We start from the raw sequence: 23,838 nt of genomic DNA, 5'->3' as shown, positions 1-23,838 counted from the left end.
CTGCAAATACATTCCCTCTCTAAAAGAAACAAATCAGCCAACCGGGTGTCAGCAAACTAATGAGAAAAATGATTGACAGAAAGGAGGGGCCGTCAAGTTTTCTGATTAGTTATTAAAAATAGGATTTAAAATGGAACCCATTGGCAAAGTCAGATGCTTGTATTGGTTGCCCTAATAGTAAAGTCAGTGTTAATCCATTTAACTTTAACCCAGAAACCCAAATGTTGAGAGAGGGGACTTTGCCTCAAAGTTCAGCACACACCACCGGTGTGAGGTGAGTCTTTAGCATGGGGTCTGTCTCTCATTAGTGAGGGTACAGCTGACCCACAACCCCCTCTCGCCCTTTCTTCCTCTCTGCCTTTTTTTTCATTCACAGCCTGAAGCCGTGCCTCAGGAAAACCCATAATCCCCCAGGCCAATAGAAGACAGATGCTGCTCTCTCTTTCTCATTCTTTGTGTTGCTCTCCCTCTCTATCTCTCTCTCGTCTGACACATACACATTAACACGCACTTGAGCTTTGCCCCCTCCCCTACATACACCCTCCTGGAACGTCTCTCTGTCCAGATCTGTCTAAACCTGGATTTTTCAAGTCTTCAGGGTCCCATTTCCTCCTCCAGTCACTCCAAAGAAATTAACCCCTACGGAAATGGGATTTGGATGTTGGCATATGGAGAACAGCTGCGCAGTCTCCGTGCCAGGAGGTGAGACCCCTGGTGCTGTACCTGCAGGTTATGGTGAGGTTTGCCGGTTACGTAAGAGTGGAGTTCTCGCTCCATCTGACAGAAAAGGGACTTAGCAAAAGACATGATGACTGATGTCTATTTGATTTTGCAGAACGTTGGGGAGGAAGCCTGCAGGGTTTCATGCAGGTGTTTGTCCGAAACAACAGACAACAAAACAAGAAGCACCTGCTTTGTTTTTGTACTTTGTGGTTGTCAAAGACCTTGGGGTTAGTTGGTTACAAGTAACTTATGAGTGAACCCTGCAATAGAAACAGTAGAACCCCCAAAACACAATTTTAGGGATTCAATGGATATTGTATTGGTTTGAATGGAAAAATGTCATATGGAAACCAATAGAACACCAGCAAATCTTATTGGAATACTGGCCAAAACACACCACAAAATGGAACTTTATAAAAAGCTAATGGTTCATAATGGTGTTTTGATGGAAACCATTTCTCTTGTTTTTTTCCAGCAGGAAAGTTGGTGTTCACAATTTCTAACATGCTTCATCATGATATGACCCCTTTAAAGATGCACAATCAGAAAAAACAAACAAGACTGTTTTAAGTCGCATGACTTTATGTTTCCATATAAAAATATTACTCTCACATTAGCACCAATGAATATATACACAAGACTCATAAGAAAACATACATATTATATTATTGCTTTCTCTGAAAGCAGAAAACTCCTTCACCTGTCATGTAGTACTTTTTTACATTTCCTTGGGAAACTTTCACAATCACAGCACAAGAGGACTGATCGACTAACCAACGTCTTCCATCATCTACAACTGAAGTACCACAATTTACCCTGTCATTACATTCTGTCATTAAACACATTACAAATCAAACTTAACAAGGTTTGATGACAATTGTGTTTCTTTGATTGTACTTTAGCATATCTCAACAACAACAAAACCTGAAACATAAAAATGAGTTCATAATTTGAAAGAAGAGGCGTTTACATTCAATATACTAATAAATAACTTGTTTAAGCTGGTCTTAACTTTTGAATGCACCGTTCGATGAAACCAGACTTAAAATTACAAAAGAAGATTAAAAAAATCAAAGCGAAGGCTTTTAAAAGCTCTGCAAATAGACCCTGTTTCACATAAAAGTGCTGAATAACAGACTTAAGAATAAAGGACGATTCTGTGTTGGCAGGAACATCAGGAAATCATAATGAAAGATTGCGAGAATAAAAATGACAGTGAGATATTGACAGGAGATCTCATAAAATACGCACACGTGCACTTTTAAACCCTAACGTTATCTTATGTCTTGCCACAACAAGCACAAAATACCACTCTGTGCATCTCTGCCAGACATACTAACAGATTCACAGTCTCAGAGAGGGGACCGGACATCCAATCCCAGGTTCAGAGAGGCAATATTGCACTTTGCTTGGCTGTGACCTCTGCCTGAGTGTGATTCCGAGAGATAACCGAACTTCCTGAGAGGTGTTTTCTCTCCAGGCGCTCCTCGGAGCGTCTTCAGGTGATGTATGACCGCTGCTTTAAGACTCAGGTCCCAGATGTTCCCAGCCGTACGTATGTAAGTTTGCTTCGGGCTTCTGTCATGCTGGCCGCACCGGTTTTGAAGAGCACAAGCTGATGTCCTACAGAACAAAAACAGGCAGTGAGAACAAGGACTGGTAAATCAAGACAAAAGACGTAAAAAATATTACCTGTCCAAGTGCTCTGATCGGTCATGACAAAGGCTCGGCATTGGGCGTGGCTCTCACACATGTCAATAGCTTCATCTACGCTAAAGACTGACAGCATGCATCCATCATGTTGATAGGACGGCCAGCAGCGGTAGTTCTCCGCTGCTATTGAAGCATCTGAAATGCATTTGTACTCTGTCGAAAGAGAGAAAGATGAATTAGATCCGGAAAAGATGTTTTCTGTCAAAGATTAAACTTTAAATTATGATACTACATTTGTACAGAGAAATTACACACGACGTGCAACAAAAATAATATAGAATTTTACACATTAATAATACATTCATGTACAGTATGTTAAACTAAACACTAATTAAAACTATTTATTTGTCATGCATGTTGCTGGTACCTGCTTTGATACTTTCTGATACACATTTAATTTGTCATTGAGATCCAAACAATGTGTCCAGTTGAAAGCATTTATAAATAGTGTGTGTCGTGGGTTAACCGTGTGAAACCAGCTTCATCGTTGTGGCTAGTCTGTTGTTTGACAGGGGGTGGGGCGGATGGCTTTGTTAGTCTGAGCCTGACATGTGTCCTCTGATTCCTCTTTTATCTTTTGCTTCCTTAGAAAGTTTGAAACGCCCCTCAACGTGACCTCGACCACAATACATGCCCCTGTTATTGAGCAACTATAGCCAGAGAGAGGCCAACCGAACGAGAGAAGAAGATATAAAGACAGACACAGAGAGAGATGTGAGGAGTGGTGAAGGAAAGAAAAACAAAACTAACAATGCCCCTCCCACTTTATTCATCTGACCACGCCCACTCATGATTATAGAATTAATAATCTCTCTGTGCTGTCAGCTCTTTAAAAATGCCGTACATCAACTAGAAATGCTGTTTTATACATCAAACTATTGAAAACATTTAGCTTATATTGTTTTCACATTTTTTAAATAATATAAATATTGTTAAAAATGTAGATTAGTTATTGTTCTGATTATTATCAATAATGATTATTATTTTTGAGGTATAGTCGTTATTATTAATCATATAATAATATGACTTCCCAGGAAATGTCAGTTTCACATAATTTGACTACAAACACACGTAAAAATATGTATGTAAAGTTTTATGTTTCAAACAGAGATGGCGCTATAGAGAAATAGTTACTGACTGCAGCATTAAAATTAGATTTCTAAATCCCATATCACTGCGACTCTGTTTTGTCTGTCTATAATAAATAATTGTCTTTCACTTTGTGTGCTAGTATCCACACAACACAAGGTCATAGCCAATAAGAAAACATTTGATATACAGCAGGACAAACACAATCTTAGTGGGCGGAGCTACACAACACGGCCCAATGCCCTGTTGTTTGTCACGGCTGATGCAAAGTGAGACAAACATGAAAGAGATGGACTGTCAGTCGCACATATCGACAGTCCAATTTAAACATCACAGACACACAAACACAAGCTCAATGCTCTGAACGCCTCACGAGTAGCTGATGAAAAGAGATCTGTAGAAACAGACTTCTGTAGCGCTGCCAATATTCTCCTCACAGCGATGTGATGATGGCCTGTAATGGCTGGATCTTATTTTAAGAGTGTTTTCTGTCGTAGAAAAAGCACAGCTGTCTGTTTCTCATCTCTGGTCATGTATCAAATCATATTAACGCAACATATTGTATATAATACTGAACATATGACATTATGATATTGAAAACGGACAGCTGTGCACTTTAAGATGAAAGAGAGGACAAATATAACTGTCCGTTTGAATTCATCAGTGGAAAACCTAATATGATGTAACCAGAGGAGCACACACAGACTGAAAGACAAAAGAAAAGTACATGGTTTTACTCACGACTATAAATAATGTGACACGAGTCCCCTGTCAATACGACCCGTTTGAAAACGTTGTTCCTTTGCGCTGCTGTTAAATGAAACTCATTTTAATTTGAAAAACGGTAATTTTAGGCGAAAACCATCACACATTCCGCACTTTGTATTTTTACCATGTAATGAAACTTTCCATATAGCATGTGACCGGAGCGCATTGCAAGTCTGCTTGTGACCCCTTAGTAAATCTGTGCCATTTACTCATATAAGCTTTACTCTCCTTCAGATTTAGTTTGGACTGCAAAGAGAAATCGCCGAATGCTGGTCAACCACACTTTCAAATACAAGTTTTCACAATCCCCATGAAGCTTGTGATGTTTGGAAACTTAATTGTGATGGATATGTTGTCATGGGCCGCATGCCTTTGGTGGGCTTGGCAAAAATGCTGACAATGTGGTCATGTATCTGTACGCATTCGCGAAAAACGATACCAATGTGTCCAGCTCCCAGACTTATTTTGTGGGGAGCTGTCAAAATGGCAGTGCGGGTTCTGGATAATGTGTTTTCTGGATTATAAGGGGGTTTGGATTTTAGGTTCTTCTGATTTGGGGGCTTTACCATCATTTTACATAATATGTTTCTAGGATGCTTTTATTTTCCAGAAACCATGTGGTGATGAATGGAGGATTTCATTCAGTAAACCTTCAAAACAAATATATATCGCACAAACTGGGTCCTTTATTCGGTTGCACCATTGTTCTTAAGGCAGAACGTAGCTAGTAGTTCAAAGCTGATTTAAACTTATTTCACCTCACATAATAACAGTAAAAATATGTTTTTCTCAAATAGAACAGACCTAATCATGAATAACATAATAGGTATTTCATTAAACATTTCTAATTAAACAAGATTAATAAACCAATGCATATTTAAACCAACACAGCCCAATAAAATCATAGTAAATGACATGTAATATGATTTAATTTTTATTGCTAACCGCCAAATAAATAAAGAAATATTATTTTATTTTGACGTGCCCAACACAGGCAGACACAGTGGGAATGGTTGTTGTTAGAGACGCTAATAATGTAGTGTCATAACAAAATGTTCTCTATTTTAAAAGGTAAGTGACTGTAAATGTCAGCATTATCATGTATAATGACTCGGTCAGTTCAGTGAGTATGCTTTTTTATATATTTTTATATAAAGTTACTCCTGACGAGAGGCTTCCGTAAATAATACGTTTATACATAAAACGTAACGCTTCAACTAAGTTGAATGGTGAAACTCCCCAAAATTTTGTAAGTAGTGCGTAAGTTGTAACTTAGTGTCCGTTTAAGTCAAAACTAGGCTAAGTTGTAACTTACGCACAGCTGGTGCAACCGGCCCAAGTAGTATTGAAATAGTACACAAGTATATTACTGGTACATTAATATTAGTATAAATGTGTAAATAAAGTATACTTAAAATACATTTAAATGTACTTCACAAACTTAACAAACTATACATATATTTTTTGTATGGGTAAACTACTAAGGTAAATTAGGGAAATGGCCAGGTAGTTTTCTTGATTTGTTTTTGCCCCCTTGGTGTAACATAAACTTCAAGCCTCTTGATTGGTCTTCATTCACAGCACTGTGTTAATGGACATGATGAAAGGAGAGAAGGCTTTTAAAGACCCGCGCTAACAGTGTGCTACAAATGTCAAACTACTCAACCATAAAAGTTCTCTGAGCCTCTGGTTTTCCTTCAGGAATATGGCTGGATGGCCTTTGGTGATGTAATTCACTGTTTCTTTGTGAAAGCGGCAGAGCTGTGAATGAAGGTCACTGGGAGGGCTGCCTCAGATGAAGTCTTCTCTGATGAGTTTACTGTCTGGTGGACTGCACGTGGCAGAAAACTGGGCTGAGGTAGAAGCTAGTAAATAAGAACGACTATTAGACACTTTATTGCCCTAACTAATGCTTTATGGAACTCTCGCTTTCTGTAGGACGCAGAAGCAATGAGACAGAGGTGAGGTAGCCAAAGGCATGCTGGGATAGTAATGCATGCTGAGTGTTTTCCATGGGGAAGCCCTATTGGTATCCATGCCAACTCACAGAGGACCCTGTTTTACGAGAATACCTGAAAGGACTGAATTGCTCAGTCATACTTAGCCAAAAGCTAACTGAGCATAGCTTAAAAATATAAATATATAAAATAATAAGTGTACAGTGTTTTCTGGAAGGCAGTGAGTGTCGAAAGAGTTAAATGGCTTTGCAGAAGATGGCCCTCACTTGCTTAACACACCCATCATTCAACAAGTATCTGTATCTGTCTTAAGACTGCCAATGGAGCATGGAGAAGAGAAGAAGGGATAGTATAGAAAGAAATAGAGGAAAGGGACAAAGTAAAAATATAGGGGTGGAGTATAAAAGAGAGTGTGATGTTTCTCTGTGTAAAATGGTTGTTTTGTCAGTATGCCCGTCTGCTCACCAGTTGAGCTTTAATCTTCAAAATCTCTTCTCTTTTGTCCTCACATGCGCAAACAAACTGTTTCTTTTTTTCTATAAATACTGAACAACCTTTTTTATTCTGTGGAGATTTGTGGGAACCCATTCAGTGCGAAATATGTGCCTCTAGTTGTATTCAATTCATGTTGAAATGATCATGTTTATGAGACATGAACACGTGAACGCCACCTCAAATTCGCAATTATCAGCGGGAAACATTTTCTTTGAGGCGCACTTTCCAAATGCGTTAAAAGATTTGTGGAAAACGCAAAGTGGTTTTGGATAAAATGTTATTTGTGAATTCCGACTGTACAATTTGCAAATCTTTTTGCGTACTGTTGAGGATGAAGAGCGAATACTAGCAGGAAAATGCTCATTTAGTTTATAAGACGACAGTCTACTTAAAAAATGCATTTCCCATAATTCTCTGTGGTTGCTTTATTTTTTTACTAAAACGCTCCTCTAAAAGCTTATTTGAAATTAAACTATTGAACTATGTAAACTATATATTGACCTAAGAAAATTCACTCACCTGTTTTGTGTCTCTGTGTGTTATTTTTGAGGTAATGTCCATTCTTATACATATCCAAAACTTTCTCAAGATGAACCAGAGTCTCGTCTGTGCCCCAAATCAGATCACCTGAAACACAAAAAATGGCATAAACAACATTAAAACATCATCAGTTAAAGTCACCATGAAACGGAAGTTGCAATTGACTTCTTTTCCGCATCGTGACGTATATCCAAGTGAAACGGCTTCTGAAATGTGAAAAAAATGCAGGGCGGAGCGTCATTTTGCCTTTCCCCATTTTTATTGGTTTGTTGTAAGTTGGACCTGGAGAGGAGGGCTGAAAATGCCTAGCCATTGGACAGTCAGTATAGTCCAACCTCTTTTTTGTTGCTGACGTCATGTGGTGAAGAGTTGTTGTTGAGAGGGGGAGAGGAGCTTATTGTTTTCGATTAAAGATAACAGGTGCACATGAATTTTAAAAAAATCATTTATAATAATCAGTGCAACACTGTGTTTGATTTCATGGTGACTTTAACAATTTGTCTAATAAGGGAATTTTATGCCACCCAAAAATGCCTTTTGAATGATGCTGAAATGGGCGTTTCGTGACATGCGAAGGAGAGATAAAATCAAGGCCGAGCCCACCCACGCTACCCGCGGCTTCACGGACTGTTGTGTCCAAAAAAACAATTTAAACGCTATCTGACGTACCACTGATGAACATGGAGATAAACGCCAGAACAAAGGAATTATAGGGAATAGACTGAAGGAATGATGAGAGACAGAAAACGAGAAATGTTAGAATGTGCGGAGGAGTGTCTGCGGAGGGAAACAAAGCAAACTGTAAACGGTAGTGAAGAGGAGGGCAGTTTTGTGACTAATAAAGGGGTGGTTTCTGGTTTAGCAGGGTTTCTATTTGGTCCAAACTGTTCAATTAAGACCATCAGCTGGTCTAAGCTGGTCTAAACTGTTAAATAGGTTGCTGGTCTAAACAGTTAACACGGTTCAGGAGCTACCAAACCAATTCTAACCACCTTAAATGTACAGTATATTCCCCTTTAATCATTCGGAATCAAAACAAGACCAGATCAAACTTAATCAAACGAATTCTCACTCACCTGTAGAGTTGACGATTTTGTCCAGAAGGGGCCGCAGTGCTGCGGGTGCACTGTGAGGTAACAAGTATGTGAAAAAAAACCTAGAGAAATAGAAAATCCATGTCAAAGCTTGTTTCACCAACACCACAAAATACACAAAGTCAGTTCAGATGTTTGAAATGGCTCACCTGTAAGCGTTGTAGAGGTTTCTCTTTTCATTCATTTCCTGACAGTGCCCCTTGTGGCAAGGAAGGGTGAAGTTGCGAGCAGGAAACGCCATGACGCAGTCGGAGGGGGACGAGGGTGAACAAGGCGTCTCCTCAACACTGGCGTCGTCCAGGTCGGTCACTTTTAACACTCCCTCCACCAGCACGAACTGCCGAGGCCTGAAGTCCAAAAGCGTGACGGACCCGAGCGGGGAGTGAGACAGATAATGTAGCAGCCTCATCAGACTCAAACAGATCTGAAGATGCAAAGAGGAATCTTAAATGTCAACATTCAACTTTTCTGCGTGGAGATTATGAGTGGATCCTTTTGCATTTGACATTACTGGTTCTTTTTTCAAAAGTATTGTGTGTCTTTTGAGTTTGCCCCTAGTTACAACCTCCACTTCACGACCCATTGGACCAGTGTGCGTGCATGTTTGTGGGTGTGTTCCTTAAGGATTATTGTTTATGACGATATGAGTGCCGAGGCTGAAGTTCCTGCAGCTGGTGTAAGTGTGAGGGGACACCTCACATTCAGGTAGCAGCTCCGGCTGCCATCTCAGGGGCAGAGTTCAGAGGATTAGATGGGCGTCGGGAAAAGAGAGGAGCACTGAGACGCTGAAAGGAACGAAGAGAACTAACAGGAGAGGAGGAGGGAGGCATGAAAGAGAAGCAAACATGGAGGAGATGAGGGGGTGGAGTATACGCTGCCCATGCCTTTCACAACAGACAAAAGCTGCTTTTAATACACTCCGGATTAGCAGCTACAGGGAAAGGTCAGCCCCCGCGCATTGTGTGAGGGTTTGTGCCTTGCGACCGGTAGTTGTGTCACATTTGTGGTTGGGATGGTTTTGAACGCTTCCTTTAAGTAAATGTTCATGCTCAATACATAATGTTCATTCTTTAGATGGTTCATTAACATGTACATTTACACATTTGGAAGATGCTTTTATTCAAAGCGAATTACATTGCATTTTCCTAAACATTCATTTATAAGTATGTGCAAACCCCTGAGATCGAACCCGCTACCTTGGCGTTGTTAACGCCATGTTACCACTGAGCTACAGGAAATTGGTAATGGCATTTACATACTAATTTTAAAATAGTTTTATAATATTATTGACATTTTATGCTAAACTGGATTATCAGGACTCGGCTAGTGTTTATAAATTATAAAAAATGTTTGAATTAATTTATTGATCAATCTATTTAGTGTTTTAGTTAATTGAGAATCATTCAGTAATTATAAAATAAATAAAAATTTATATTAATATTAAAGTGCTTTTATTGAAAACTCTTCATGGTTTTTATACATTGTATCGTCAAAATACAGTAAACTGAAACTGGTCCCGAGCGTGCACAAAGCGTGAGAATGTTTGTCTGCAGTCATGCATCATGTTTTAGCAGGTAAGGAGGCACTAGCCTGTGTACCGGTGTGTTTTGCCTTCAGGGCCTGTGGAGACTAGAACTGGTGTAGTGTGGAGGGCATAAAAGTCTTCACCAGGCCGCAGAGGAAATGGATCTGGACCTAAATGAGCTGTTTGGAAGTCAATGGATTCGACAACCTCCCTAGGGTCTATTAGTGCCTCATACGCAATTCAAATGTTGCTAAAGCATTACTGGCGTATTTCTGCTTTGTTCCACATGTAGACAGAAAGAAAAGCCCAGCGGCGGCAAAGGGAGTATGAGTACAGAGGCCAGCCTTAAAAAGACAGGACATTTAGAAGTTGAGATTGATATTTATAGGCGTAACTGATTGAAACTGAAAAAATTGCATGGAATCCCTATTCACGAAGCCATACTGTTTTTTTTTGGCAATCCAATTAAAGTCAGATTTTTGGAAATGCATTAGCATGAACTGTCAGACTGGATTTCTTGTTGTGAAAAATGAGTGAACTGATCATGTATTACTGTCCAAACTAGTATATAAATGCCTGCTTTTGTTGTCTCATGGACATGGACAGGGAAAAAGTCTTTCCGTGCTCTCTTTCCCATCTAACAGACTCTTGTCTAAATGTTTGTGTAAATATTTCTGATGTATTGTTCTGATGCAACTGATGTATTTTATCAAAAAGATTCATTTTCATCACAAAAACAATCAAATTCAAAAAGTCAGGATTTGTCCAAAAGTGACATATGTCTTCAGAAAATTGTCTGCAATGAATTGGGGGCAACAACTGGCAAAAGTTAAAATGTACACACGAAAACGAGGCATTTTGGAGCATTGACCATGCTACTTCATGGAAAACCTCACAAAGTGGTTTGAATTATATAAAAACATTCATAAAATATCTAAAAATAAAAGGCTATAAAGCATAACAAAATCGACCTCACAATCTGAACTCATTTTCTAAAGTTATTTGCTTAACTCGACTCGTATGTCATTAAAAAAGATTTAATTGTTCTGGACCGCAAATTTATTAAAATAGCAGAAATCTAACAAACTCTGGAACTGTGGAAATTAAAGTATGTACTGAACTGGAACTGTTAATGTTGAAAGTCTGTTGAAACTCAAATACAGTTATGAATTGGTCTGTTGAAATACATTCTGTTGTGTTGACGTGTAGATGAGTGTGGTGTGTTCCCTATTAAAGCTCGGGATTATTTACACTAGCCGCTTCACTATTGTGCTGCGAGTGTGTTGGGCTGTGTCTGTGAATAAGTGTTTGGCTATGTACTGTAAGTGTGTGGTTAGGTCAGGAAATACACTTCCTGCTATTTTTTACGTTTAATTCTATATACATCCATCTAAATGACTGTAGGTCCGAGTTTATACAACGGTTAGTTTCGCTCCTTAAATCTGATTGGATTATAATACGGTGATGTAATACAACAGCACTGAGAAGTTTTACTGTTTATATCACTTTGCTCATCTTTGCGTGCCGGGTGTTTCAGATCACAGGAGCGATGTGGAGCAATGCGAGAACGGAAAATAGAAAACCTGAAGTGGTTGTTGTTGGAAAACTGGAAAATGTTTTTTGAGTTGATTGGCGACACACAAAGTTTGATGCATTGGCTTCTTTTTGAACTACACTACCTTTCAAAACTTGATGTTTAACAATTAATTGAGATTAATCGCATTCAGAATAAAATATTTTGTTTACATAATATAAGCCTGTGTGCTGTGCATATTTAGTTTGTATTTATCAATACACACATGTACACATGCATGTACATATTAAGGAAATATCTGAATGTATTTATATATGATTTAAATTATATGTTAACATTTATCGATTTTTATTTTATAATTTGTATTAATTTATTTTAGATTTTTCCTAAATATATACAGGAAAATTAATATGCACAGTACACAGACAAATATTATGTAAACAAACTTTTATTTAGGATTTGCGATTAATCGTGATTAATCGTTCAACAGCCCTAGAAAATATACAACCAACAGCCCAATTCTCCAATATTCACTTTTGATTAATAAAACATTTGTTTAAAGGCAATGTTGCACTCATAACGGTGCTATTTTACTGAATATCATTACAGCTGTGAATCCCTGCATTGCGATATTTAACTGCTTGTGTAATATTTTTCAAATCCCACATTTGGCTGTCTAAAACCAATGTTCTCAGATTATCTCCAGCGTATGTCTCGTAGATTCCTGTCAGCAGCTGTCTGTTATCACACGGGATGCTCTCCAACCACAGGAAGTCATAGCAAATCATTATGGGAGGTTGTCACGGTCATAGTAATCAGCAGGGTCTATCAGGCACGATGCCGTGCTGCCTGACAGGAAGCTGGAAGCTGAGTGCAGGACATTGCACACAATGCAGACGTTCTGAGTGAGACAGTGTTCAATTTTACACTGTATGGACTGTGCAGATCAGGCTTTTTTTGTCAGTTGTTCCTTATGTGACAAATTAACGAAAGGTATGGAGGTGAGAGATTGGAGGAATGAGATAAGGGCATGTTGCAGACGGGATTCAACCTCTGTCACCCACATTAGCACATGGACAACGTGTCTGGAGTATATGCATGAACCACTGTAGCACAGCTTTTCAAATAAAACACAATTACAGGCTGAATGTCTGAGCCAGGGCCATTAAAACTGTTTATATTGCATTCTGAAATGGCTGTAATTTTGTAAAATGAATGTAATTTTATCCCCTCTGTTTGTTTATTCAGTTTAATCGGCTTGATCTTCTGCATGATCTTTCAACGTGGTCTCAGACATTTGGACCTCACTGTACGTAACATGGCACTTGTCTAACAACAATAATGTTACAGCACAATAATGTACAAAAATCCCTAATTCAATTTGTTTGCAGCTACAGACTTTGATAAGACTAATTCAAGTCTTCTTGTTTCACCCTCAAGCTCCAGACACACACAAGATGGAATGTGTGATATGACTTTGGTGACTCACTCTGAATCTTTCCTCCCAGGGCGTCTGCAGTAACTGAATCATCTCCAGAGGGCTGCCGAGCTCTGTGATGGCCGTCACCGTGTCCTTTATATCATTGCTGTCCTGGTAGCAGTAGCCGTACAGCTGCGGAGGAAAGCAGAGAGCAGACACGTCAAGATTATCCTTCAACACACTGGGTTTAGCAGATAACAGCATTGTGTTGAATTCTGTCTCTGTTCTCACCCAGACGGGGAAAGTTCAGCTCTTGGCTAGAGAAGAAGTCAAGCTAGGTTAAGCATTTTTGTAATGCTAGCGTGTGAATGGAAAATATAAGGGCGAGAAATGTAACGCTAGTGAATTTAACAGATCACGTAAATCACAGCAAATAGGGTACCGGGCGCTTTGGGGGTCAAGAGGCCAGCGGACATACTAAGCGGGGTTGTATGAGGTATACTTGCCTTGGCCATTATGCTATCTGGCTGTCTTCCTCTATAATGCAGTAAAAGGCCCTGTGCCGAATTTGGCTCTTTGCTTACAGCAACATTTTTCTAAGCTAATTCAAGCCAAAAAAGCTAGTTGAAATTAAACAGCATGAAATTTTATCTAAAAAGAAAACAACCTATGGCTGTGTGACTGGCTGCACCGCTGCAGTCATCCCTAGCATCAAACGGAAACAGCTGAGCGCTTATGTCAGGAGGTCGGCTAGAGAAACCGGTTACTGCACAGATGAACAGACTTTCTCTTTAATTTTAAGTTACCTATTTCTTTCAACAGCATGGAGCGCATTCAGTTCAATGCAACAATTGATTGTTTTTAAGAATAAAAATGTATTTACCTTAACCATATTAACCTTTTTTGTGCATACACTGTAAAAAAAAGAAATTTGACTGAATTTTACCGTTATCCGTTTATTTGAACTTTTCAAGTTCTTTTCACGAATCTTTGAAATAAAGTAATAATATAAAAAGCGTATGCCATATGTATACATGTAAATGTAAATATTTATTGCGGTCCAGCTGCCGGAATCTTTTTTAATGGGATTTCGTTTCAGTATGCTTATAAAAACGTAAAATCACACAAAATAACCGCAAATTTACAAGAACCAAATCAACCCATGTAATTAAACAGGAATATTTCTGTTTTACATTTTTTTTACAGTTTTACAGTGCCTATGTACATATACGTTGTGAATTTGTATTTGTATTTAAAGTATCTTCATTTATTTACTTTCTTAATGTAACAAATATTTTAATTTATAAAATAATAAATGCATTATTTATAAATAAATTAAATAAATCTCAGTTTATTTAATTCTCAGGCATTTCATCAATATAGAAAGCGATACTGTCCCGGACCAAAACCTGCAAAAAACTGGTAGGACATCCACATCACTGCATTCTCAACGGAATGGAAAGTAACTGTTAGTTATCTATTAGCGGTTCTTTAACTATTCGATCTTGACAACTGATTAAACTGACAAGTGGCATGAGCTGCTGTACACCCTCATTCACAATGCTTTCTGTCCTGTAGTTCACAATGCAATAAATCCGAAATGTGATGACCGATAGGTCCCAAGATACGATCTAATTTTTCATCTCAATCAATGTCAAATTTAGGGCAAGAAACTCTTGATCTTGATAGCTCTCCCCACGGGAGAAGCTTGAACAGGTTTTGCCTGTGATAAGAAGCAGGACCAGGAACAATCTAATTTGAGATCTGTGTGTTTAAGCGTGCAGACAGACTTGTAGTGCAAAACATTTCCCAGGGGCTGGCGAAAGAGTAGAGGCCCTATCAGAGATACATACTCTAATGACGGCTCTCAGCAGAATTAATCTAAAATGTGAATGTGTGTGCATTCGTGCAATGTCTGTTTGTGCTCATGTGATGAGTGTGTGTGTGCTGTAGACTCTACGGCTGCTTGTTGGGAAGTAGACAGACTCACACATGGAGGAACGCTGTTGTCTGTCAAGCCACATGGTGCCGTATTGACGCACAGGCTCAAAGGTCAACTCGCCGGTCCAGTCAATTTACTATGAGTGCTTTGTATCTATCCAGAGCTGCATGGAATACCACATCTCACAAAATGCACCCAAACTATTTTATTTCGGTTTTACTTTATTGAAAGTAATAATAAAGATCAATGAAATGAATAACCTAATGCATTTATTGCACAAAAAAACTATCAAAGGTTTTGCAGGAAAGTTATTTATAAAAATACTTTTTGTAGAGTGAATGCATTTTTCATCAAATCAATGTTAATAAAATATGATTAAAAATACTTTTCCAGTCACATGCACTCTTAAAAATAAAGGTGCTTCAAAATAAGAGTTTGGTTAGAAAATTAGATCCGTTTGTAAAATTTAAAAATCATGTTTTTTTATTGTGCATTTCAATGAATCTCAATCGAACTGCAGTTGATTTGTTTTGATTTAAGCCAAAATAACAAAAGAATACAACTAACTAACACGATAAAACACAATAAATACATGATAACATAATAAAAACATGAGTTGTCTAATTTTGGAACCAAACTCTTCAAATATTCTTCACAGCGATACCATAAAGAAACCTTTTTGATTTCACGAAGAACCATTAATTCAAAGGGTCTTTAAAGAACCATCTCCATCTTACCTTTTTTGACCACAAACAATGTATTTGATCTTCAGATGTTGAAGGTTCTTGATGGAACAAAAAGGTACTTCTATGGCATCGTATAACCTTGTGAAGCACCTATTTTTTAAGTGTAATTCACTGTTAAGTCTATGGAAGACTTATTTGTGGTTTTGCTCAGGATATTTACTCTTATTTTACTACACTCACACAAATGATTATTTGTTTTCGGCAACGCTGACTAAAACTTAGAGGTCCTGAGATCCAATATAAAAGAGCATTATTTGTTTTCATGTTTAGTTTTGCATAGAGCTTGAAATTAAAAGCTGGATTGAAGTAAACTGATATTTGTTTGTTTTGCTGATTGAATTTGGGTCTTTCAAGAGAAGCATTTTCTGAGCTCTCAGGAAAGAGTGAGTTAGCAGAAACATTAATGAAGGGCTGATGGAGAAAGGCCAACAGACTGTGTCCTCCTAGTCTGATCTGAACCTGGAAACATTCTGAAAAAACAAACTAGCACATTCAGTCTCTTCCTCCACTTAATAATACTAGGCTATTACCATGTGGACCATGGAAGTTTCTTGGAGTATATATATATATATATATATATATATATAGAGAGAGAGAGAGAGAGAGAGAGAGAGAGAGAGACGGTTTCATCTTAACAACATAAACAAACGTTACTGGCATGCGCACTTTTGTGACCCAAACTGAACTTCAGGTTCACATACACAAACAACAGAGTGCCTGTAGATTATTTATGATAACATTTAAAGGATACCGGTTAAAATCGTTACTTGGCTAAACTTGTCTCTCCGATATTTCGAATTTTTCTTAGAAGTAGAATAAAGTACAAAATACTTTGCGTTGATGCTCAAAGTATGGAAACAATGACGTTTTAATGAAGAAAATTCTTATAATCATATTACTGTTAAAATAGGTGTGAAACTGTCTCATCTCGGTCAGATCCACTTTTTCAATGTGCAAACACTAAAGCAGCCCCTTTCGCAACCTTTACACAATCATTTAATGAGGACACCCTGGCAATGCATCAAAACGGCCGTGGAGACGACCGTGTTTGCCCAGAGATCAAATAGTGCTGGGCAGTAGAAGCCAGAACGTACAGCCACTGAGGAAAAGATTGTCCAGGAGATCCAGAGGCACTCACTCAGTAACACAGCTCATACAGGCCGCCTGCAGAGTTAAAGCTGGAATCATATTCAAACGTGTGTGTATGTGTGTTTGTTTGAGTGAGAAAGTGCGAAGTGAGTAAACGGTTGAATGAATCACTTATACCACCTTGTTTTAATCAAGTTTCTGTCTGAAAGCCACTGGAAAGAAACTTCCAGGAAGTTATTTTCTCTAGTATTTCAAATCGATCAGCGAACATTAACTTGATTTGAGACTTCATAGTCCAAACATAGAAATTGTTCAATCTTACAGCTCAACACCACATCTTTACACATTCGTTGACTGTTGTGCTTGTTAAGACTCTTGAGTTGGTGATCTTTCAAGGCTACAGTAACTAAAACCTTCCAACAAACCAACACAATGACAGAATCCCAATGAAATTTCTTCACCTTGAACTGTTTAGCGTGTGGTATTTTCTGAATCACGAATCAAGGGATGTGAACTCACATGGATCTTTTTAGAAGAGCCGCTTCACAATGGTGATTTTCTCATGAATCTGCCTACTAAAACAAACAAAGAGAAGACAAATGCAGAATCGAGAAGGACAGAAAGTTCGGCTAATTTCCTCCCACAATCCTTCTGTTCTCAATCCTTCCTCAGGATGATCATTAACACACTCCCAATCTATTGTATTGCAGCGACTCTCAACCGCCACTACTGCGGGTTCAATTCTTTAAGTACACAATGGAATAAACGCATCCAACCAATCACATTAGCTTTTCTCAAAAGACAAAAAAGCGAGCATGTCTGAGATGTGGTCTGGTGGTTTGTACACAAGCTCTGACTATTTTTTAAGTTTGAAACACTGGTTTTTAAGAAATGGTTTAAACTTGCTGTTTATTGAAATTTCCCTTCGTACCATAAATTCATTTGCATAGAAGTTTAAAAATGGAGCCCCAACGCATTATACCAGATTGGATATTGTTGATCCCAAATGTTTTGTTATGTTTTGTAACCGAAAACAGCAAAACATTTTAGATGTGTCAGATGAGGGGAATCTTCTCAAAATTACTGTTACTCTCACAAAGTTAATATATAATTCAATGTGATAGTTCACCCAAATATTAAAATGTTGTCATCATTTACACACACCCTTTTGTCATTTCAAACCTTTATGACTTTCTTTCTCGTGCAGAACACAAAATAAGTTCTGTCATGACAACTCTCTGAGGGATTAGCATGGTAGTGTTCATGACATATAAATGTATTTGATCTGCTACGCTGCTGCGGCGGAGCTGGTACGGAGACTTGCTACTGCCAATACATGTACAACATGCTGCTGTGCGCATGTAAGGAATGCTGCACATAAAACGTATATGAATAACCCACGTATAGCATACATGATCACCTGGTTGCAGATCTATACATGTGGAGCTGGGGAAGTAGGGGGGTTTCTGTAGCACGCTGCAGTGCTATGACAATCACTAGCCAAGATTTAAACGTTGAAGAGGAAGCTCATTGGCTCCTGATATAGAAGGGACCAATCAGCTGCGCCGTGTGGTAAATTATTATTTCTGATTAGGTTAGCTGCGCCATCCAGAGTTTCATATCAGAACTTTCTCCGTCATATATTTTGAGAAATGTTGTTAATTTGCACCCATTGGTTTTGTGTCAACACAATAGGCGTAAATGGGGGAAAGTGCTGTTCGGTTACCAACTTTCAATAAAATATTTCCTTTTGTGTTCTGCAGAAGAAAGAAAGTCATAAAGGTTTGAAATGACAAAAGGTTGAGTAAATAATGACAGCAATTTCACATTGTGTACTGAAGATATAGGCTCCAAAGATTGTTGTGACTAGGGCTGGACCGCACTGTATCTGCATAACTCAGTGTTTGACAAAGGAGAGCGTCAAGAAACATGTATGAATGTGAAAACACAGAGAGGCATGTGCGTCGTGATATGAAAATAGTTATTAAAAGTATGATAAATCTGTAAAAAAGAACATCTGACAGATGCCATGTAAAATCACTGTAGATAATTTGAGTTTATGCCTAGATGGTCAAAAACATTTCCAAATGCCTTTCATGGTAAGTTTTTGTGTAAACACAGTTCAGTTATGTTTGAGTGAACTTAAACAGTTAGGAGACAAATCGTATATGTGTCAAAATATTGGATGTGTGCGTTTAGGTCTTAAGCTGTGCATTAAGTAAACACAGCCTAATAGGCCCGCGGCTGTCTAGAAGTGTAAACATTGTAAAAATTCATAAATCAACAAAAGAAAATCTGAAAGCACTCACTGCTCCTGAATGAATACTGAAACGTGATATTGTGACAAAATTATTTCCGACAAAATCACTATAATAAATAATCTATAGGTTAGTCTAAATTTAATAATGTGGTTTGCACCATTTTGTCCACCCCAGCTGATGACTGGAGTCCAGTACCAGGCTAGGGCAAATCTGTGGTGTTCTTTACTTTACCCAATGTCCCAATGTCTATAAAGATTAAAGTATTAACCCGTGTTTAATTACATCTAGCACTAAAACTCACAAATCTGCACTCTGTCTGTTAGAAATGACCCCCGGGGGGGGGGGGGGGGCTTGTGTCCACAACACCCTGATTTCACATTAACATGTTACATGCTCACATTAGCAGGTTACTGATCACCCCTCAGTGTGTGTGTGTGCATTTTGGGACTTCACTAAGGATCTAAGGAGTTAGCAGAATGACATGCTAATGTAAACATAATCCCAGTGCAAGACCACCCTAATCAGGCCCCCAAGATGTGTCGCAGATTCCCTAACACACCATCTCACATGCCTTTCCATATACAAACACTCAGAAGAACCTGCAAAGAACTTAGTAGTTCACCCTCACATATTTTTGTTCATCATTCACTTACCCTCAAGTTTACAGCAATGATTATGTTTCATACATGATAAATAAATACACGGTACGTTTACAAAATTGTAATTTTTGGGAACACTCGTATCACACAACATGTTCACTGTGTATTAAAGAGACATGCACACTATTTAACAAGCTATGGCATCTCATCTCGCAAATCAAATTTCATCTTGCTGACATGACAAAAGCCCTATACTGTAGATCTACTGTAGTTGTACAAGTATGAATTCCCTCTCACCGTCTACACGGATCCCGCACCAACACTACCAATCATGGCTGTTTATATAACAGGTGTTGCCCTCGCTTGTAAGAGGAAGACGGGGATCTGCTTGACAGACATGTTAGTTAAAGACCTCGGAATTTGCCCCTGCCCTGGAAAGCCGAGTAGAGACGTTAGATGGATTTGACCTCCCTCTCTGGGGCGAACGGTAGGCAGATCTGCATAGAGCCTTTCTGCGTGCACTCTCTGTGAACCCAGCCTGGTGCTAATCAGCCCGCCGTATCGTATCTTCTCACCCCTGACCTCGCAACTTATAAAATAAGAGGCATGTATTTTCATCTGAAGAAGCGGCTGCCAAAGCAAATGAAAAGCAACACCTCTGGGGCCGATTGGTCAGGTGCGAGGACGGAGGTATAATCAAAGGAATATATGCCCGGCGACAAGGTCTGTTTATTAATACGTGCACGTGAGAAAGATCTGTACCTTTTTAGTGTTGATTTATAGAGAGAGTTTTCAGAGTTCTTTATAGAGTTTTCAGACCTTGCAAAAATTACACAGAAAGATGTTTAGTGAATTATACTTAAGTCCAGAAAAGAATGCCGGTGCTAAAAAAGTAGCGTAGAACAAAAACGATTGTCTTTGCAAAGTAAGTGTAGTCTGCACACTTTAGACAAAAAAACAAAGGTCTATCAAAACAAAATTATTTTATTTTACATATGTATGTGTACAAAAGTGATATAAAAGTGCAAACGTTAAAAACAGTTGGTTTGTTTTGATTTAAGCCATAATGTATAAAAAAGATACAGCTAACTAACACAATAAAACACAATAAAAACATGATAATATGATAATATGACAAAACACAAGGTATAAAATAAAAACACTAGTTTTTGGAACCAAACTCTTCATATATGTATTTTCTAAAACAATTAATGCACTCTTTAAAGTTTGTTTAAATCGTCCTAAAAAGGTGTTTTCTTTCTGAAAAAATGTGTATAATAAAGAAAATATATACATGTTATAGAAAATAAGTTATGTTATGCAAAAGTGTGTACAAAACTATACATATATCGATGTCAAATGTCAACCAATGCTCATTTTAACTAAGAAAAGTGTCATATGCATTGGCATATAATTGTATAATTGAAAAATATATTGATGTCATTTTATAGCAAGTGCTGGCAAAGCTTTATAGCATTAGGGTTTTGAATAGCATTTTAGCAATAAAACAGTTATGATGTTCTTGTCCCATAAACCTTGTCTTTTGTGTAAGTTCATCAATTGGGGTCCTGCACTGTTGGTTTCCTGCTGTGAGCACCGAGAATTAAATCAGGTCAGAGGCCCCAGTCTACAGCTTCTGATAATCCATTTAGCAAAAGGACCTCAAAAAGCTCCAAAATGGCTATATAAATCCAGGAGTTATGTGTACAATTGCAAATCAAAAGTATTAATCTTTTGATTTTGATAAATGATCTAATGTTAATGAAATGAATAACAAAATAATCTTGCAGTTGGTTGAATGATCACTTTATTTCATTTCTAGCTGTTTGGACTGCGGAAAGATACACAGGATACTTTGAGAGACGTGTCCCCTGTTGTTTACAAGAGCTGATTACGACTTCGCCAAAAATGTCGTATAAATGACAAGCCGGTACAAAACAGAGCCCGGGCCTCAAGGTGAGTTGATCGCATTAAAACTGAGGAGCAATAATATCCATCCAATCTACTCAGACAATGCGCCAATTCCCATCTCGATGCACTTGTGGATTGCATGATAAGCTAATTACTAAAACAAACCTTTTTAAGTCAACACTGTTGGCTTTGTGTTTATTCTGATACTGCTCGAGTAAACCTTGACACAATGAGGTCTCAACCAGTCTCATTAAAGCAAGCGGCGATGCGATTAGTTTTACATTAGAAAATGATGATGGGCATCAGTTCACTGTGCTTTTCATTTTCATGGGATTTGTTTTTACTTTTTCAGAAAGCTTATTGCGATAGGTCGTTTTTATTGAGCCGATTGTTAGATATATTACATTGCAGTACTCGTGATATTAGGCTACATATCAATATAATTATTAACTAGGCTATATAAATATCATTTTATAGCCTATTTAAAGTAGCTGGAGAAAATAATTCCAAGTAAGTTGTCTATTATACTTAATAGTTACTAGTACTAAACATGCTTTTCTCAATGTTAGCCTTTTTAAAAAAAAAAACATTCAATGCTTTGTGTTAAACAATTTCCGACAAAAAAAAAAGATTAGTGAAACGTTACCTTGAGAATATTTGGGTGCTGTAGTCTCTCCATCAATGTCATTTCTTTTACGATTTTAAAGGATGCGAGTTTGTAACAGTCTTTAGACGATCCGTATTTCTTCACACAATTCTCCATGTCGTGACCTCCGAAATCCACCGATTTTAACGCAACTGAGAAGCTGCTGTTCAAAGCCGCTTTATACACCGCTTTTGTGTACCCGGATCCCAGATAATGAACATTAGTCACATTATCAATACTGTTGCACCCGAGCATCGGGTCATGCGGAGACTCCCGGTGCGACTTTGTGGCTACAGATACACCTGGAGTAGACTGAGACCTACCGCCCGCCGTTTCATAACTATCACTTTTCCCAATTTCTTTGTATGATTCCCAGTTGCTATCCTGCTCAAGGTCCATGAGTCGCCTGCGCTCCAGCGGTCGAGCGGCATCTCCGTTGGCGACCCAGTGCGCGCGTCTCCGGCGATAGCGCAGCACCTCGTCCGATCTCTCGCGTATCTGCATCTGAAGATCCGGGAGTCCTCCGGCGGGGGACGTGGGTTCGAGCTTTGTTTCAGCGGGTGTCGAGGCATCGCCGTAAAGTCGGGCAGTCTCGTCTCCTCCGGGCTGCTGTTTTTCGTGGTAGTAGCGATGCGCCCGTTCGCCGTGGTGCTCGAATCCCGGGATAAACAATAAATTCATCAATGTACCCATGAAGAATGAAAGACAGAAGCCCGCCGCGACCACCATTTTCCTCCGCTTCATTTTGTTGCTTATTATTATTAGTAGAAAATAGATGTGTTTCCCCTTCCAGCCTCCGCCTACCCGCCTGGCAGTCTGGCCGCGCGGTGGTGTGGTATCGTGCAGCGTAAAGTGTTCGGGATAACGAGGGAAGTCTGTGTGATGCTGAATGTGCAACGCCGTGTGTTCACGTCTTCATCTTGCAGTTATGATTAATGCCGTCTCGCAGATTTAAGATCCACCCCATATAAGGCTGATCATAGTGACACTTGCCTCCTCTTGCGTTGCGTGTGAGTCCAGTTAACCGGGGTCTCAGTGGGCACACCCGCACAGTGCCTCAACGAAGCTGACGTCACATTGATTGACGGTTCACTCGGCCCCGCTGCTTTGAAAAGATTGTAGTTGAGACTTAAGCTCTTGCTGATTTGAATCTGGAAAGAATGCAAGTTCTTGAACTACATTACCCTTAATTCATAGCGCCTTAAGCGTCGGCGGTTATATGTGTTCATTAAATAAAAGGGTATTTTTTCTGCTCCTTAATTTTCACATGTTGCTATTACTATGTATAATGTCATCAAATCCATATCCAAACGCAGGTAACTACGTGTCCTAATGTGTTTATTTATATATTAGGCTACATAATAAAATACGTAAAAGGTTAGTTTAGTTCCGCTCTTTTTGCTTTTAATATTTGCTGATTAATACAGCAATATTAATAGATAGGCCTATACAACTATGAATGTAATTTATATAGGCCAACGCGACAAAAGGTTTATACGAAATTACATGCTAACTTGGTGGTTTTAAAACATTAAAAACATTGTTTATATGGCAAAGCTCGGCCGTTTTCATGGCCATCACTTTGAATAATACGTTTAAAATGAAGGTCTATTGACAACCACCAAAACCACATGATTCGTAATATTTTCAGTAAGCATTTAATTCTCTTTAGCTCAGTGCCAAATTGATAGTCTTTTTGGACCAAAGTCCCACTGCCTTTAAGAAAGAAATATGTGTGTAATTACGTCTCTTGGGTCGAAAATGGAAAAAGTTGAAATGAAAAAC

General features: G+C 38.5%; 1 protein-coding gene across 1 annotated transcript; it reads right to left on the bottom strand.

Annotated features, from left to right (window-relative positions):
- Nucleotides 1-1,284: 1,284 nt before the first annotated feature.
- pkdcca (protein kinase domain containing, cytoplasmic a) lies at nt 1,285-23,079 on the bottom strand. Its single transcript, XM_079472549.1, has 7 exons — nt 22,054-23,079; nt 12,929-13,051; nt 8,530-8,804; nt 8,363-8,442; nt 7,266-7,373; nt 2,416-2,589; nt 1,285-2,346 (listed from the first exon to the last, which is right to left on the bottom strand). The coding sequence occupies exons 1-7, from the start codon at nt 22,795-22,797 to the stop codon at nt 2,252-2,254; spliced, it is 1,599 nt and encodes a 532-aa protein (XP_079328675.1). The 5' UTR covers nt 22,798-23,079; the 3' UTR covers nt 1,285-2,251.
- Nucleotides 23,080-23,838: the final 759 nt, after the last annotated feature.

This window comes from Barbatula barbatula (genome assembly GCF_947034865.1).
Source record: "Barbatula barbatula genome assembly, chromosome: 14".
Classification (NCBI taxonomy): Eukaryota; Metazoa; Chordata; class Actinopteri; order Cypriniformes; family Nemacheilidae; genus Barbatula; species Barbatula barbatula.
The sequence above is the reverse complement of the archived record's forward strand: the minus strand, read 5'-3'. Positions and strand labels throughout refer to the sequence as shown.